General features: G+C 43.8%; 1 protein-coding gene across 8 annotated transcripts in view; it reads right to left on the minus strand.

Annotated features, from left to right (window-relative positions):
• Positions 1-2,192: 2,192 nt before the first annotated feature.
• The window catches only part of Cep43 (centrosomal protein 43), a 40,652-nt gene continuing 29,876 nt past the window's right edge, over positions 2,193-12,968 (minus strand). For 6 of the 8 annotated variants that reach the window (XM_042689704.1, XM_042689706.1, XM_042689702.1 and 3 more), the window contains 3 exons: positions 8,804-8,840; positions 6,865-6,961; positions 2,193-3,627 (listed from right to left, as the gene is read on the minus strand). In XM_042689704.1, coding sequence (XP_042545638.1) covers positions 3,553-3,627; positions 6,865-6,961; positions 8,804-8,840 — 209 coding nt within the window. In that variant the 3' untranslated portion in view covers positions 2,193-3,552. Of the gene's footprint in view, positions 3,628-6,864; positions 6,962-8,803; positions 8,841-12,165; positions 12,304-12,968 lie in introns of those variants that run through there. The other 2 variants (XR_006148890.1, XR_006148891.1) reach the window with 2 other exon arrangements.

Here is a 12,968-nt window from a genome sequence, read left to right on the forward strand (position 1 = left end):
ACTCTTATCTCCAATTAAAAAGCAAAAGGTCAGAACTGGAGGAATGGCTCAAGTGGTAGTGTAAGCTGTGAGTAAAGAAAGCCAAGCAAGAGTATGAGGCCCTGAGTTCAAGCCCAAGTACTGGCAAAAAAAAATATTAACAATTATCAACAGCATTAAGTGTATTAATTAGATGGATGCTGTTGGCTCATGCCTATAATCCCAGCTACTCAAGGGTCTGAGATCATGGTTTAAAGGCAGCCTCAGACTGAAAAGTCCTGAAAACCCCATCTCTAAAATAATAATTTAAAAAACAGAGCTGGAGGTATGGCTCAAGTAGAAGAACACTAGCTGAGCAGGCAAGTGAGTGAGCAAATGGCAGTATCAAGAAAGAGTAGTAACAGAACTGTATTTTAAGTCCATGTTCACTATTCTGTCAAATGTTTCAAGGTTCAGTTAATGAGAACAGGCCTCCCTGAGCCGCCCTATCACCCAAGGTTCCAAGGCTGAGGGACTGGGATGTGGAGTTTCATAGCATGGTGGCTGTTACCTAACAGCCCTCACTCAGCAGGTACATTATTTCTTAAACCACGCACATCAAACCACAGTGGAAAATTGAACTAATCTGGAAAAAATAGCAAGATAACCTGCAAAGCTTCCTATGTTGACAAGCATTCTAAGGTGGCCTATATTTTAATGTTATATATGACAAAAGTTATGTTGCATAAATATTATACATCTTCTATCTATATACTTGTAGAGGTATGTGTATATATATATGTGTGTGTATTTATATATACACACCCACACACCATTTAATGGTTAGAATGGTAATGTGTGATAATAGTGCTTGTAATGCCATCTACAGATAGATCGCCCTGCTGTCATGGAGGTCACAGACAATGAATGGAAAATAAATGAGTAAGCAAGATCAATGCAGAGTATAAGGACATGCACAGGGCGAAGGTGACAATGAGAGAGGATCTTTAGTTTAGACATGTGTCTGAAAATGAGAGCAAGGCAAACCAGGCTTGCGCAGTGCTAGGGAGGCCATCCAGAGGGGAGACATGATGAGGGATCCTGAGCCTGACCTGCGTAGGAGCCTGTGTGGGCTGCTGAGTAGGCAGAAGGTGAGGATGGCACATCCCAGGAGGGTCTGTGATGGGCCACAGCTGCTACTGCACCTCAGACAAAGTGTACAGAGAAAGTAACAAGGAAGTGCTTCTATTCTTTTGTAAAGCTCATCAGTGAATGAAAAGTGGGACTTTAAGTCACTAAAATACTAAAAGGCTATTATAAAATATATTTCCTGAGTATTTCCAATAAAAAGAAAACACTGATCATATGTAAAGTCTGTCATTTCTTATCTTTTTTTTTTTTTTTTTCTGGTTGGTCGTGGGGCTTGAACTCTGGGCCTGAGTGCTGCTCCTCAACTCTTCAGCTCAAGGTGAGTGCTCTAACATTTAAGCCACAGCACCACTTCCAGTTTTCTGGTGGTTAATTGGAGATAAGAACGCCACGGAGTTTCCTGCCCGAGTTGGCTTTGAACCACAATCCTCAGATCTCAGCCTACTGAGTAGCTCGGTGTGAGCCACCGATGCCTGGCTCATTTCATATCCTATGGCTTAACAGGTTAATATCTCAGCAAGGAACCCATGTGAAACAAAGCTTTTTCCTATTAGAATTCTAAGCTACTCAAATGCATTTAATTGATATCAAAGTTGCAAATTTGGCATTTTTCTCCCCATACTCCTAAGAGATCCAAAAGGTCTGAGTAACTGGGCCACATGCACTGAAATACAGCTTGCATGAAATATGAAAAGGAAACCACAGTCATCCAGATGCAGCGGGCCACACAAAAGCCCTGTGCCCAGAGACCACAGGCAACGTGCAACCAACAAGCACAAATCTCACCCTCACAGTGCAAGTCTACCGGAGAAGAACAGGAGCAGGAAAGCCAACTGCGACAGAGCAGGCCACACCTGAAGTACCCAGAAATAGTGCGGGCCTCCGAAGCCGCTCAGCCCTCTTGCTGCCCTGCTTCCTCGTCACACTCATGGCTCCGCATCACTTAGTGCTTACAATGCCAGACTCCAAAGTCAGAGAGCCTTAATCCTTACTAAATTTCATTTCCTCTACATTGTAGGGTCTGATAAATACATTAATATTGGCATTACTGGAAATCTGCATATTTACTAAGATGAACAAATTAGGTCTATTATGCTGTTTTTATTAGTGAAGTCATAATTGAAATAGAAAAGCACAAAAAAGTGAATACCTTAGGCTTTACTTACATGCATAAGGATATGTAAACATCTTCTTTGTTTTTCCCACTTGCACATTTTAAAATACCTGGCACTATATATGTCAGTAACCTACATCACAGTAGCAGCATGCTTTTTTGTTTTTGATGCTAGTACTGGGACGTGAATCCCAGGCCTTTTAGTTCAAGCTGGCATGCTACCACTTGAAGCACAGCTTCATTTCTAGCTCTTTTAAGTGGTTAACTGGAGATGAGCATCTCAGACTTTCTATCCAGGTGGCTCTGAACCTTAATCACCAGATCTCAGCTTCCTGAGTAGCTAGGATTACAGGTGTGGCCACCAGCACCTGGCCACAATGCTTTCTTATAAGACCACTTGCAATTGTATTTTTGAAGGATTACAATAAAATTATTTACAGTGAAGATTGCCAAACTGATCATATATGGTCTTAGGCCATTACTACTCTTTCATTCCAATTTGGATTTAAATATAGTCATATCTGAAATAAAAGCACTGCTTGACTTCAGATGCATTTTGGTTTTAATATGTTTCAAGGCATCTTTACAAGTAATAAGTTATATCATGAAGAGAACTTGTGTGACTGCAGCTGTGTGCATGGACTAAAGGCAGAACGGCAACCGTAAATCTGGTATCTACAACTCTGAATTAAGTCATAACCACTTCTAGGTTTCTTTAAAACAAGCAGAACTAAATAGCCACACAAGAGTACTTTAATAAAACCTTAATGGTCTAACAAACCTTCCAAATGGAAGAAATACAAATTCACGATGACACATCAAATTTCACATGAGTATGACGACACCAGCGTACCAGGTCACTGCACCATTATGTGCTGGCACACGCGATACAAACCCGATACAAACAGTAGACAGGTCCTGCTTTCAGAGCCTAGGGCAAGGCATGGTTTTTCAAAGATCTCCACACCCCAGCAGCCATGCTTGAAGCCAGAAGAGACTACAGCTTCAGTGACCCATCTCTATGCACTACTCAGCACAGAAGTTCCTCCCTGTAATGAACTTTGGGTGTAGACTATCAATTTCCTCAGAGAAATGTACAGCTAAATCAAAATAAGAATAATTTAAATCTTACACACATGGGCTCATATAGGGAAGTATTTTGTTTCATAAAATGAAAAGTTAATTTTAAAAATATCTGCAAGTCTTTTTTGAAATGCAAGGCACCAATAGGGAGCAGACATTCCAGCTAAAAGTGATTGTCTGAAACACACAAAACAAATGGAGCGGATGAGTCCCTTGTCTGTGTTGGTGAGAACACGTCCTTCTTCCGGCTACGCCACGTCTTCCAGAAAGTCTGCGACATCACTGAGCTGAGAGACTGTCAGGTCTTGTGTGAGATTATCAAGCTTTGTTTTCCAAGGGGAAAAAAAAAAGAATGTCAATATGAGTATAAATTAAGTTTAAAAGTACAATGCAATAATGTATTTTATACTCTATAACCTGCTTCCTATTTAAAACTCATAAAACACCTAGAAAATCTAAGTGCTAGAAAGCCAAAGGCCTGGTTAGTAGACTAGCAGCCTCTTGAGGTCAATGCTTTGCTTTATATAAGCATAATAAAGGCTGGGAAGTAAGGGCAAAACCAAAGTTCAAGACAGGCTCCAGAACTGGAAAAAATACAGCAGATTGTCCCACATATCTTCTCAGCCTCATCTAGAGCATCTTTACCTGGAGCAGCCAGTCACTACATCAGGACTGGCCCACAGGATCTAGCTAGACCCACTTGCCTGTGTATCATCTGTGACCATTTTCTCAATCCAATGGTCAAATGGAGTACATATGGAAAAACAAAAAACAAAAAACATGGCCTGAAAATCCTATGGTGTCTCCTCTGTGGTCTTGTAGGGAAGAAGTACGACAGACTGGGCTAGCTAATACACAAGAGCAAGGGCATCTTGTGGGGACAAGAAGGTTCCCTCCCAAGATAGCGCCAAGATGCCTCTTCACATCTGGTCGTGTTGTTATTCTTTGTATGCAGAGAAACCAAGTCAGGACTAAAATCCTCTTATGTAAGTAAATAGAGCTTCTCTCTCCCTTTTGGTCCCATAGTATTCCTGGTGTAAAGTCATTTCTTACCAAGAAAAGTATTAAGAACATTAAAGATCTTATATTTTGAATGCAAATCCAGCTTATACAAAAAAGTCTACAGTTTGAAGGTAAGATTACAAAGGGTAATGTTTTGGATTGCAAGATTGAGTAAGGAACAATGTGAGTCTTTATAAAAGATAGAAGGGGGTGGATATAAGTAGACAAATTTCCTCCTTTAAAAACATAAAAAGGCAAAAAATATTTTTAAAAACTTAAATATTTGATATGAAACTACCAGAAGAACACACAGGGGAAATGCTTCAGGACAAAGAAATTTTTGGACCAGACAGCATAAGGAACAAAAGCAAAAGTAGACAATGAGATTAAAAAAAAATTAAAAAGCTCTGCACAGCAAGGAGGCAATCACTGGGCAGAGACAGAGAGGGGGAAAGCATTTGCAGAATATGAAAAAGGACCGATATCCAGAATATATAAAGGACTCAGAAATCTTAGTAACAATTTTTTAAAAGTCAGAGAAGAGAGCAAGTGCTAACAAGAATGTTGGTAGGAATGGAAATAAGCACAACTATTACAGAAAATAGAATGGAGGCTCCTTAAAAAATTAAAAACTAGGCACCAGTGGCTCACACCTGTAATCTAGCTACTCAGGAGGCTAAGATCTGAGGATCATGGTTCAAAGCCAGCCTAGGCAGGAAAGTCCATGAGACTCTTATCTCCAATAAACCACTCAGAAAACTGGAAGTGGTGCTGTGGCTCAAGTGGTAGAGCATTAACCTTGAGCTGAAGAGCTAAGGGACAGTGCCCAGGCCCAGAGTTAAAGCTCCACAAGTGACAAAAAATAAATTAAAAATTAAAAACAGAAGCTGGGCACTGGCAGCTCATACCCATAATCCTAGTGACCTGAGCAGGCTGAGATCTAAGGATCATGGTTTGAAGCCAGGCTGGCAGCAAAGCCTGACAGACTATCTCCAATTAAACACCACAAAAGACAGAAGTGTAGCTGTGGCTCAGGTGGCAGAGCACGAAAGCTCAAGGACAGTGCCCAGGCCGAGTTCAAGTCCTACAACTGGCAAAAAAAATAATTATAATAATAGTAGTAATAAATTAATTTTTTTTTGGGGGGGGGCGTCCTGTCATGGGGCCTGAACTCTGGGCCTGGGCACTGTCCTTCAGCTCTTCAGCTCAAGGCTAGTGCTCTACCACTTTGAGCCACAGCGCCACCTCCGGCTTTTTTCTTTTTGCTTATGTGGTGCTGAGGAATCGAACCCAGGGCCTCATGCATGCAAGGCAAGCGCTCTACCACTGAGCCACCATCCCAGCCCATTAATAAATTAATTTTAAAAATTAAAAATAGAACTCGCGATCAAGTCCTAAGTATTTCTCCAGAAGAAATGACATCAGTGTGCTGAAGAAATGAAATCAGCACTGAAAAGACATCTGCATCCCAATCACCAGGAAATGGAAAAAGGTAAAGTGGGTGGTGTATGGTACAACAGAATAGTACTCTTCGATAAAACCCAAGTGTCTGTGACAAGACAGAACTTGTGCCCACTGGAGCTCAACACCACGACTCCCATCTCTTACTTTATCTTCTCTTATCTCCTGTTCTTGTCTACTTTTGCACTTGGTGATAATGCCAGGAGGTTAACAGGTGGCCTCTACATTCACAACATAAAGAGAACTGATTGCACTTCCCTTTGCAGCCCATTCTGTGTAACATTTATGAAATCATATTGCTTAAGTCTGTAAAGTATAAGGCATCAGAGAAGGAATGTACATATTATCATTTCGCCCTCAAAACAATACTGTGAGGTGGGCATTGTTTCACCTAATGAATAAACAACGCAAACGTAAGATGATGACATGTATCTACAAACAAGAATGCAAGCCCAAGCTGTGCTGACTCTGGTTTCAAGACCATGAAGGCCTCCCCTCATGTGATAACCAAACCCATGGGCAAGCCCTGCTCATTCTGGGAGGCACCAGACCCCTCCTCCAGGGCAGGGAAGCCAGACCCCCCTGGAGCTGTGAGCACAACTGTTTCATATGGACAGACATGATCCTAAGGTGCCATCCTTCACTATCTTAAGTGCATGCATGAAAAGCTCCACTGTGAACCCAAATGATCTGCTCACCATGTACCTCTGGCCTCCTGTCTCTTGTTGGCTCTAGTCTGGTCATGCCTTACCTGTTCACGTATAACAGCTGCCCCTGAGCCGACCACACTCTATACAACTTCTACCTGCACAGCACCAAGGCAGGAAATCCTGATGCTGGTTTTGATCCCTGTGGCACCCCTCACTGCACTGCGCTGCAGTAAGCCGAGCGACCCAGTAACAAGTCAGTCCTGTAAGAAGCACTGAGCTTTCAAGTTATGTGACCACAGAGACAGCCTTGCATACTTATTAGGTAATTCTGGCATGCACTTTTCACAATTTTCAACTGCTTTCCTGCTAATGAGAATAACCTCCTGAAGCCTCCCGCAGATCAATGAACAGGCACACAGCATTCTATGGGAAATGATAACGGCATACTTTATCGCTGGTACTGATGTCGTCCACTCCCACAGAAAGGTCTTCCTCAATCTCCTCACCAATACTTAGTTCACTTTTTTCTGAGCGGTGGCTGGCACTAATTATAAAAGGGAAAAGAAGAGATAACGATTCTTAAGAGAAAAACCACCAGTTTTCAAATTTACAGCTATCTTAAGTAAAATGTAACATCAAATATAAATTTCATACATATCATTTTATGCAACCCTTAAAACAACTTAGCAAAGGCAGCAGCAATAATCCTCTCAATTCAGTGGGCATGAGAACTAAAGTTCACCTGTGACAATAAACACAGTAGCAAGAAACAAACCAAGGTTTCTAATGTTTCAGCTATGTCATACTCTCCTCAAAAAAACTGGGTAAGTTATTCTGCTAAAAAATAAAGACAGGAGGATGCCACTTGTTCATGCCGCTAAAATCCTAACTACTCATGAGGCTGAGATCTGAGAACTGCAGTTTGAAGCCAGCCTGGGCAGTCTGTGAGATACTTATAGCCAATTAAACACCAAAAAGCCACAAGTGAAGCTGTGGCTCAAGTGGATGAATATTAGCCTAGTGCAAAAAAAGCTCAGTGATAGCACTCGGGTGCTGAGTTCAAGCCCTAGGACCGCACCAAATAAATAAATAAAATACAAATTTCCAATGGGACAAAAACAATCAAAATAATCAGATATCTAATTTTAAGATTTGCGATCAGATCCACAACAAATATTACTTCCATATTACTAGACAGCTCATAGACTATCTTCATGTATATAAGAAAGCTATCTGATACAAAATGTTAAATGTCATCTGAATCAGAATAATAACTAGAAGGGACAATTTTTTTTTGGGGGGGGGGGTCGGTCATGGGGCTTGAACTTTGGGCCTGGATGCTGTTCCTCAGCTCTTCAGCTCAAGGCAAGTGGTCTACCACTTGAGCCGCAGCACCACTTCCAGCAATTTTTTTAACTTACCACAAAACACAGGCAACTCCTCCTCTTTTTTCAGTAATGGGGATTGAATCTAGGACCTAGTGCATGACCGGCAAGCTCTCTACCACTAAAGCCATACTACCAGTCCTATTGTTCATATTTTGTTTTTGATGGTCTCAGTAACTTTTCCTAAGCTGGCTCAAACTCCATATCCTTTTTTCTGTTTTCTGAGTAGTAGAGATTACAGGCATGCCACATTTAGCCTATTTAAAAAAAAATTTTTTTTGCCAGTCCTGGGGCATGAACTCTGGGACTGGGCACTGTCCCTGAGCTTCTTTTGCTCAAGGCTAGCACTCCACCACTTGAGCCACAGCACCACTTCTGGCTTTTTCTGAGTAGTTTATTGGAGATAAGAGTCTCACAGACTTTCCTGCCTAAGCTGGCTTCAAACTACATTCTCAGAGGGCTGGGATGGTGGCTCAGTGGTAGAGCGTTTGCCTTGCATGCCTGAGGCCCTGGGTTCGATTCCCCAGCACCACATAAGCAAAAAGAAAAAAAGCCAGAAGTGGCGCTGTGGCTCAAGTGGTAGAACGCTAGCCTTGAGCTGAAGAGCTGAGGGTCAGTGTCCAGGCCCAGAGTTCAGGCCTCATGACCGGACCCGAAAAAAAAAAAAAAATTCAAACTACATTCTCAGGTCTCAGCCTCCTGAGTAGTTAGGATTTCAAGTGTGATTCACCAGCGGCCTGGCCTCAGCCTGGTTCTTAAATGTTATTTTTTTATTCTTACCATGTCCTTCAACGTAAGGTAGATATCTATATTCTAATGTAAAAAAATGGTCCAAAATATACAAATTTTGGATTAACCTTCATTCATCTTCAATCATAATGAAAAAAAGAATAAAAAACACCAAAATAAGACTCTAATGTAACTTGGCCACACTCATTTGTATTCAGAAATTATTTACAAATATGTACACTTTTATATAGTTGCCTAGATGTTTTTCTTACCTATTAAAGTCATCAACATAGTCATCTTCTCCAGTACCTAGTAGTTTAAGACAAGGAATATGTTTATACATTTATATAAACATTTCACCAGTATCTACAAATTAAACACATTTCTTACTCAACAATCTTACAAGAATGATACTGCTTCATTAAAACAGAAGTGTCAAAGACCAGAAATGACAAAAGCTGTTCTAGATGATGACACATCTGGGAAGCACTCACCACCTGGCCTTTGCCCACGCTCCCACAGGTGGCTGCTCACAGGAGTGCTCCCATGTCACTCTTCCCTGGTGCAGCAGAGGACAGTGAGGACCATAAGACCTCTCCAGTGGCCCTGCTATGAACTAGGGAGATGTCTCAACTTGCCAGCTGTATCATTTGACAAAGACTACAAGGGTGGGATGCGGCAAGTCAGAGCAGGTCCTGTCAGACAGCAGCAGGTGAAGACTGGAACCACCACCTAACAGCCCAGGACTCAAGGGGCCTTTGGGCCCCTTTCATGGATGTGACTAAGTATAGCCAAACACATCCCAATCATTGCCGGCCTTTTCATGTGGGCCACAGTAATCCCCTAAGAAAGGAGAGAGGTCCAGCACTACATTCATCTCCAAGTGTGTCGGGAGGCCTGGACTGCTGAGCACGCTACCAACCATCTCCAAGTATGCCCCGATTGCTGAGCAAGAATACCAAGGTCTAAGTTCTAGAACAGCTGACACGGCCTCCAAGTATTCTAGGGCAGCTGAGGAAACAGTTACCCCATGAGTGCAAGGGCTGGCCAGCAGAGGGGAAGAAGCAGAGCAGAAGAAACTCTGGCTCAACAACACGCTGCTCATAGACACTGCCAGCACTGTCCCCGCTCCCCCAAACAGGAGACTAGACTTTAGGGGATTCTGAGGTCTGGTCAGTCCAAGAAGACAACTCTTTAATATGCACTGAACGCATGTGAGTGACGTCTAGACCCCCAACAGACCCATCGGATGATATTCCACGGGAAGAGGCAAGGAACAGTGCCCCAGAGCGGCAGGAAAACGCAAGGCAGCAGCTGCACTGAGACCTGATAAGGAGGCCAGAGGTACCAGTTCCAGGAGAGGTGGTTCTCAGAGGAGGAACCATGTACAAACCCCGCCAGGAAAGACACCATCAAGGGAGGACACCAATCCCTATGAGACAGACAAAGCTGGCAGAGGCCACAGCACCCAGGGTCTGGAAACAATGATTGGGTTTCAGACTAAGTGTGAATGGAAGCTAATGGGTGAATGACCAGGCAGTGAAACCTGACGTCCACTTTCCCATGGACACTCTGAGCACCGAGAGAAGTGTGCTTCGGAAAGAATGGGAGGTAACAGAATGGTGTTATATAGAGCAAAGCCAGAGCCAGGTGTCCGGCATGTATGACAGAGTAACAAAACAAAACAAAGAAACTAAGCCACTGCTAGTGCTGCACTCACCCTGTGTGAGCCCCTGACAAGAGCACTGGCCGGGAACAAGCTTCCACGATGCTCTCTAGAATAAAGCCTATCTACATAGAGCCTCTAAAGCTTAGGGGCTGCAAGTGCCAAACAGGAGACAGGCAATACCAGGCGGAGCATGGGGAAAAGCGGGAGAAAGCAAAATAGCTTCTACTGGAAACTTTGACAATTGGTGAAGGGATGGAGGTGGGGACTGGGCCTAGGATCTCATGTATGCTACGCCTGTCCTCTACCACTAAGCTACACCTTCACCTAAGATTTTGGATTTTACTACAGCTTGAATTAAGCTGTCTTTATTTTTTTTAATCTGGATGCTTAAAGCAAATCTTCCAATAAACAAACCACAGTGGCGGCTGGTTGGCAAGTGCCAGTCAACAACAATGGCAGTGGTAGAGCATGAGAGCCTCCCAGAACCAAAGTGCAAACACCAACAGAGAGCAGAGCAGACCAGAGCCAGGACAGTGCAGAGCCAGCTGGGAGGGCCGGGGAGGGGGGAGAGGGGTGTCAGTCGTGGGGCTTCAACTCAGGCTCAGGTCCTGGCGCTGTCCTTGAGCTCTTTTGCTCAAGGCTAGCTCTCTCACTTTGAGCCATAGTTCCACTTCCAGTTTTCTGGTGGTTAACAGGAGGTAAGAGTTTCATGGACTTTTCTACCCAGGCTGACTTTAAACTATGATCCTCAGATCTCAGCCTCCTGAGTAGCTAGGAGTGCCCTACTCAGGGCCTGCCTCAACCTGAGCCCTTTACCATCTCCTTTGCCCTGACTTCTGCAACACTCTCTTTTCCTTACTTTAATGTTTTTTGTTTTTTGCCAGTCCTGGGTCTTGAACTCTGGGCCTGGGTGCTATCCCTCAGCTCTTCAGCTCAAGGTGAGCACTCTACCACTCGAGGCAAAGCACCACTTCCCCTTACTTTAATTCTTGCCTCTGACCAATAATCTCTTTTTTGTACAATCAACCAGGAGCAGTTTCTGCAGTTTAAAAATAATAATAATAGAAAGACTATGTGACTGACATTATCTGAGGCCCACAAAGCCTAAAATAACTATTCTTTAGTTTCATAACTCTTGGTTTAGACAGAATACCTGTCCATTTCCATAGCTTTAATACTGTACATCCAACTAAAATAGGTTATGTTCTAAGCCTTTATAAATTATCCTTAGGAAACTCAGAATTTACCTTCCAACTGAAATATTTCAATGTCTAAAGGAGTACCACAGAGGTAAATCACAGCCCTTGGGTGATAGGTCAAGTTTCTAATAGCTTATGATCCTTGGGCACATTATGTAACCTAGGGTCTTTGTCCGTAAAAATGGAGATAATACTACAGTCTACCTCCTCACAGGATAATGCAGCTGTTTCTTTGTATAGTACCAGGCACATGTCACTAGCATCATTATCATCCCACATAATCCCACTAACATCTATGAGATGACTTAAAATACCTAGAGCATTGTCATGTACATTTACAATAACATCAAACAACAATGCTGCAACGCCACCAAACAAAACTACTTCCACTGACTCCTACTTCTTGCTCACTGGCAAACGCCTGCTCGTGAGCAGGTCTGCCTGGCCTGTGGAACTACCCAAACTCCAGATCCATGCGCCCAAGCCCCGCAGACCTGCCCCCTTCCTGCCTAGTCCCCAGCAAGGAAAAGAACGCTCCCCACCTTTTCTTTACTCAGACAAGAGGACAGAGCGTCAGAGACAAGGGTTGGCAACAGAGTGAAAGAACACAAACAACCAGGACAGAAAGGGTCAGAGCAACCGTGGTGACATCACACAGTCAAGACGGCTCTGAGTGGTAAACACTCGCTGAGGCCCGGTGGGAAAGCACGCGCCCACGGTGCGCTCACGCCCACAGAGGAACAGGGAGGAGGGAGAGCGGGCCCACCTCGCTGGCCAGCCAGCAACATCGGGATGCACACAGAGCGAGGGCTGCACCACCAGCACTCAGCATTACCAGGACTCCGGGGCACTTGTGGAACAAGAATCCGGGTAGTTCAGGGAACATCTATTCTTCTGCAAAAGGCTGCAAACGGGGAACAAAGTAACACAAAAAGGAAGCTAGCATGTGAGAGGCCCCTACCATGCCAGGCACTGTACTTAAATTTCTGTATACATACTTAAATCCTACATAGTCTGAAGTGGGGAAGATGGTATTGGTTTCACTTACAAGGTAAGAAAGGGAAGCTCATTTTAAGCTCCCTACACCCAGCAACCTGGCAACACCAGATTTTTACCAAGTATCTGGCACTCAACCCAAGCTCTGTGCATGAACACTCCCACTTGTTTCTCTGGAAGATGAGGCGCACTCTGAGAACCGCCCCATACATGCTGAAGCTGCCATGGAAAGAGCGCGTGCGCACGCGGTTGCACCCTTTCTCACCAGCCTGCTGAAGGGCTTGTCCCTACATGCCCAGGGTAGTGTTGGCAGCCTAGGGGACCACAACAGCGCCAGAGCCACAGAGAGGACAGGACAAGGCCATGGGGCCCAGCGGCCCCATTCCCTCCACATCACCCACCTGCTACTTTCACAGCCGAAAAAGCCATGCTCTCCACACTTGGCCCAGAACTCCGTCACACTGGGTCTCCTACTTCTGGCGGACTAAGTTTATTTGCAGGGCAACTTACCAACATCTGCTATCACCACATCACATCTCACCTCATCTTTACACACTTATCTCCTCCATTAAA

This window comes from Dipodomys spectabilis, unplaced genomic scaffold, assembly GCF_019054845.1.
Source record: "Dipodomys spectabilis isolate Male_0828 unplaced genomic scaffold, ASM1905484v1 ptg000126l, whole genome shotgun sequence".
Classification (NCBI taxonomy): domain Eukaryota; kingdom Metazoa; phylum Chordata; class Mammalia; order Rodentia; family Heteromyidae; genus Dipodomys; species Dipodomys spectabilis.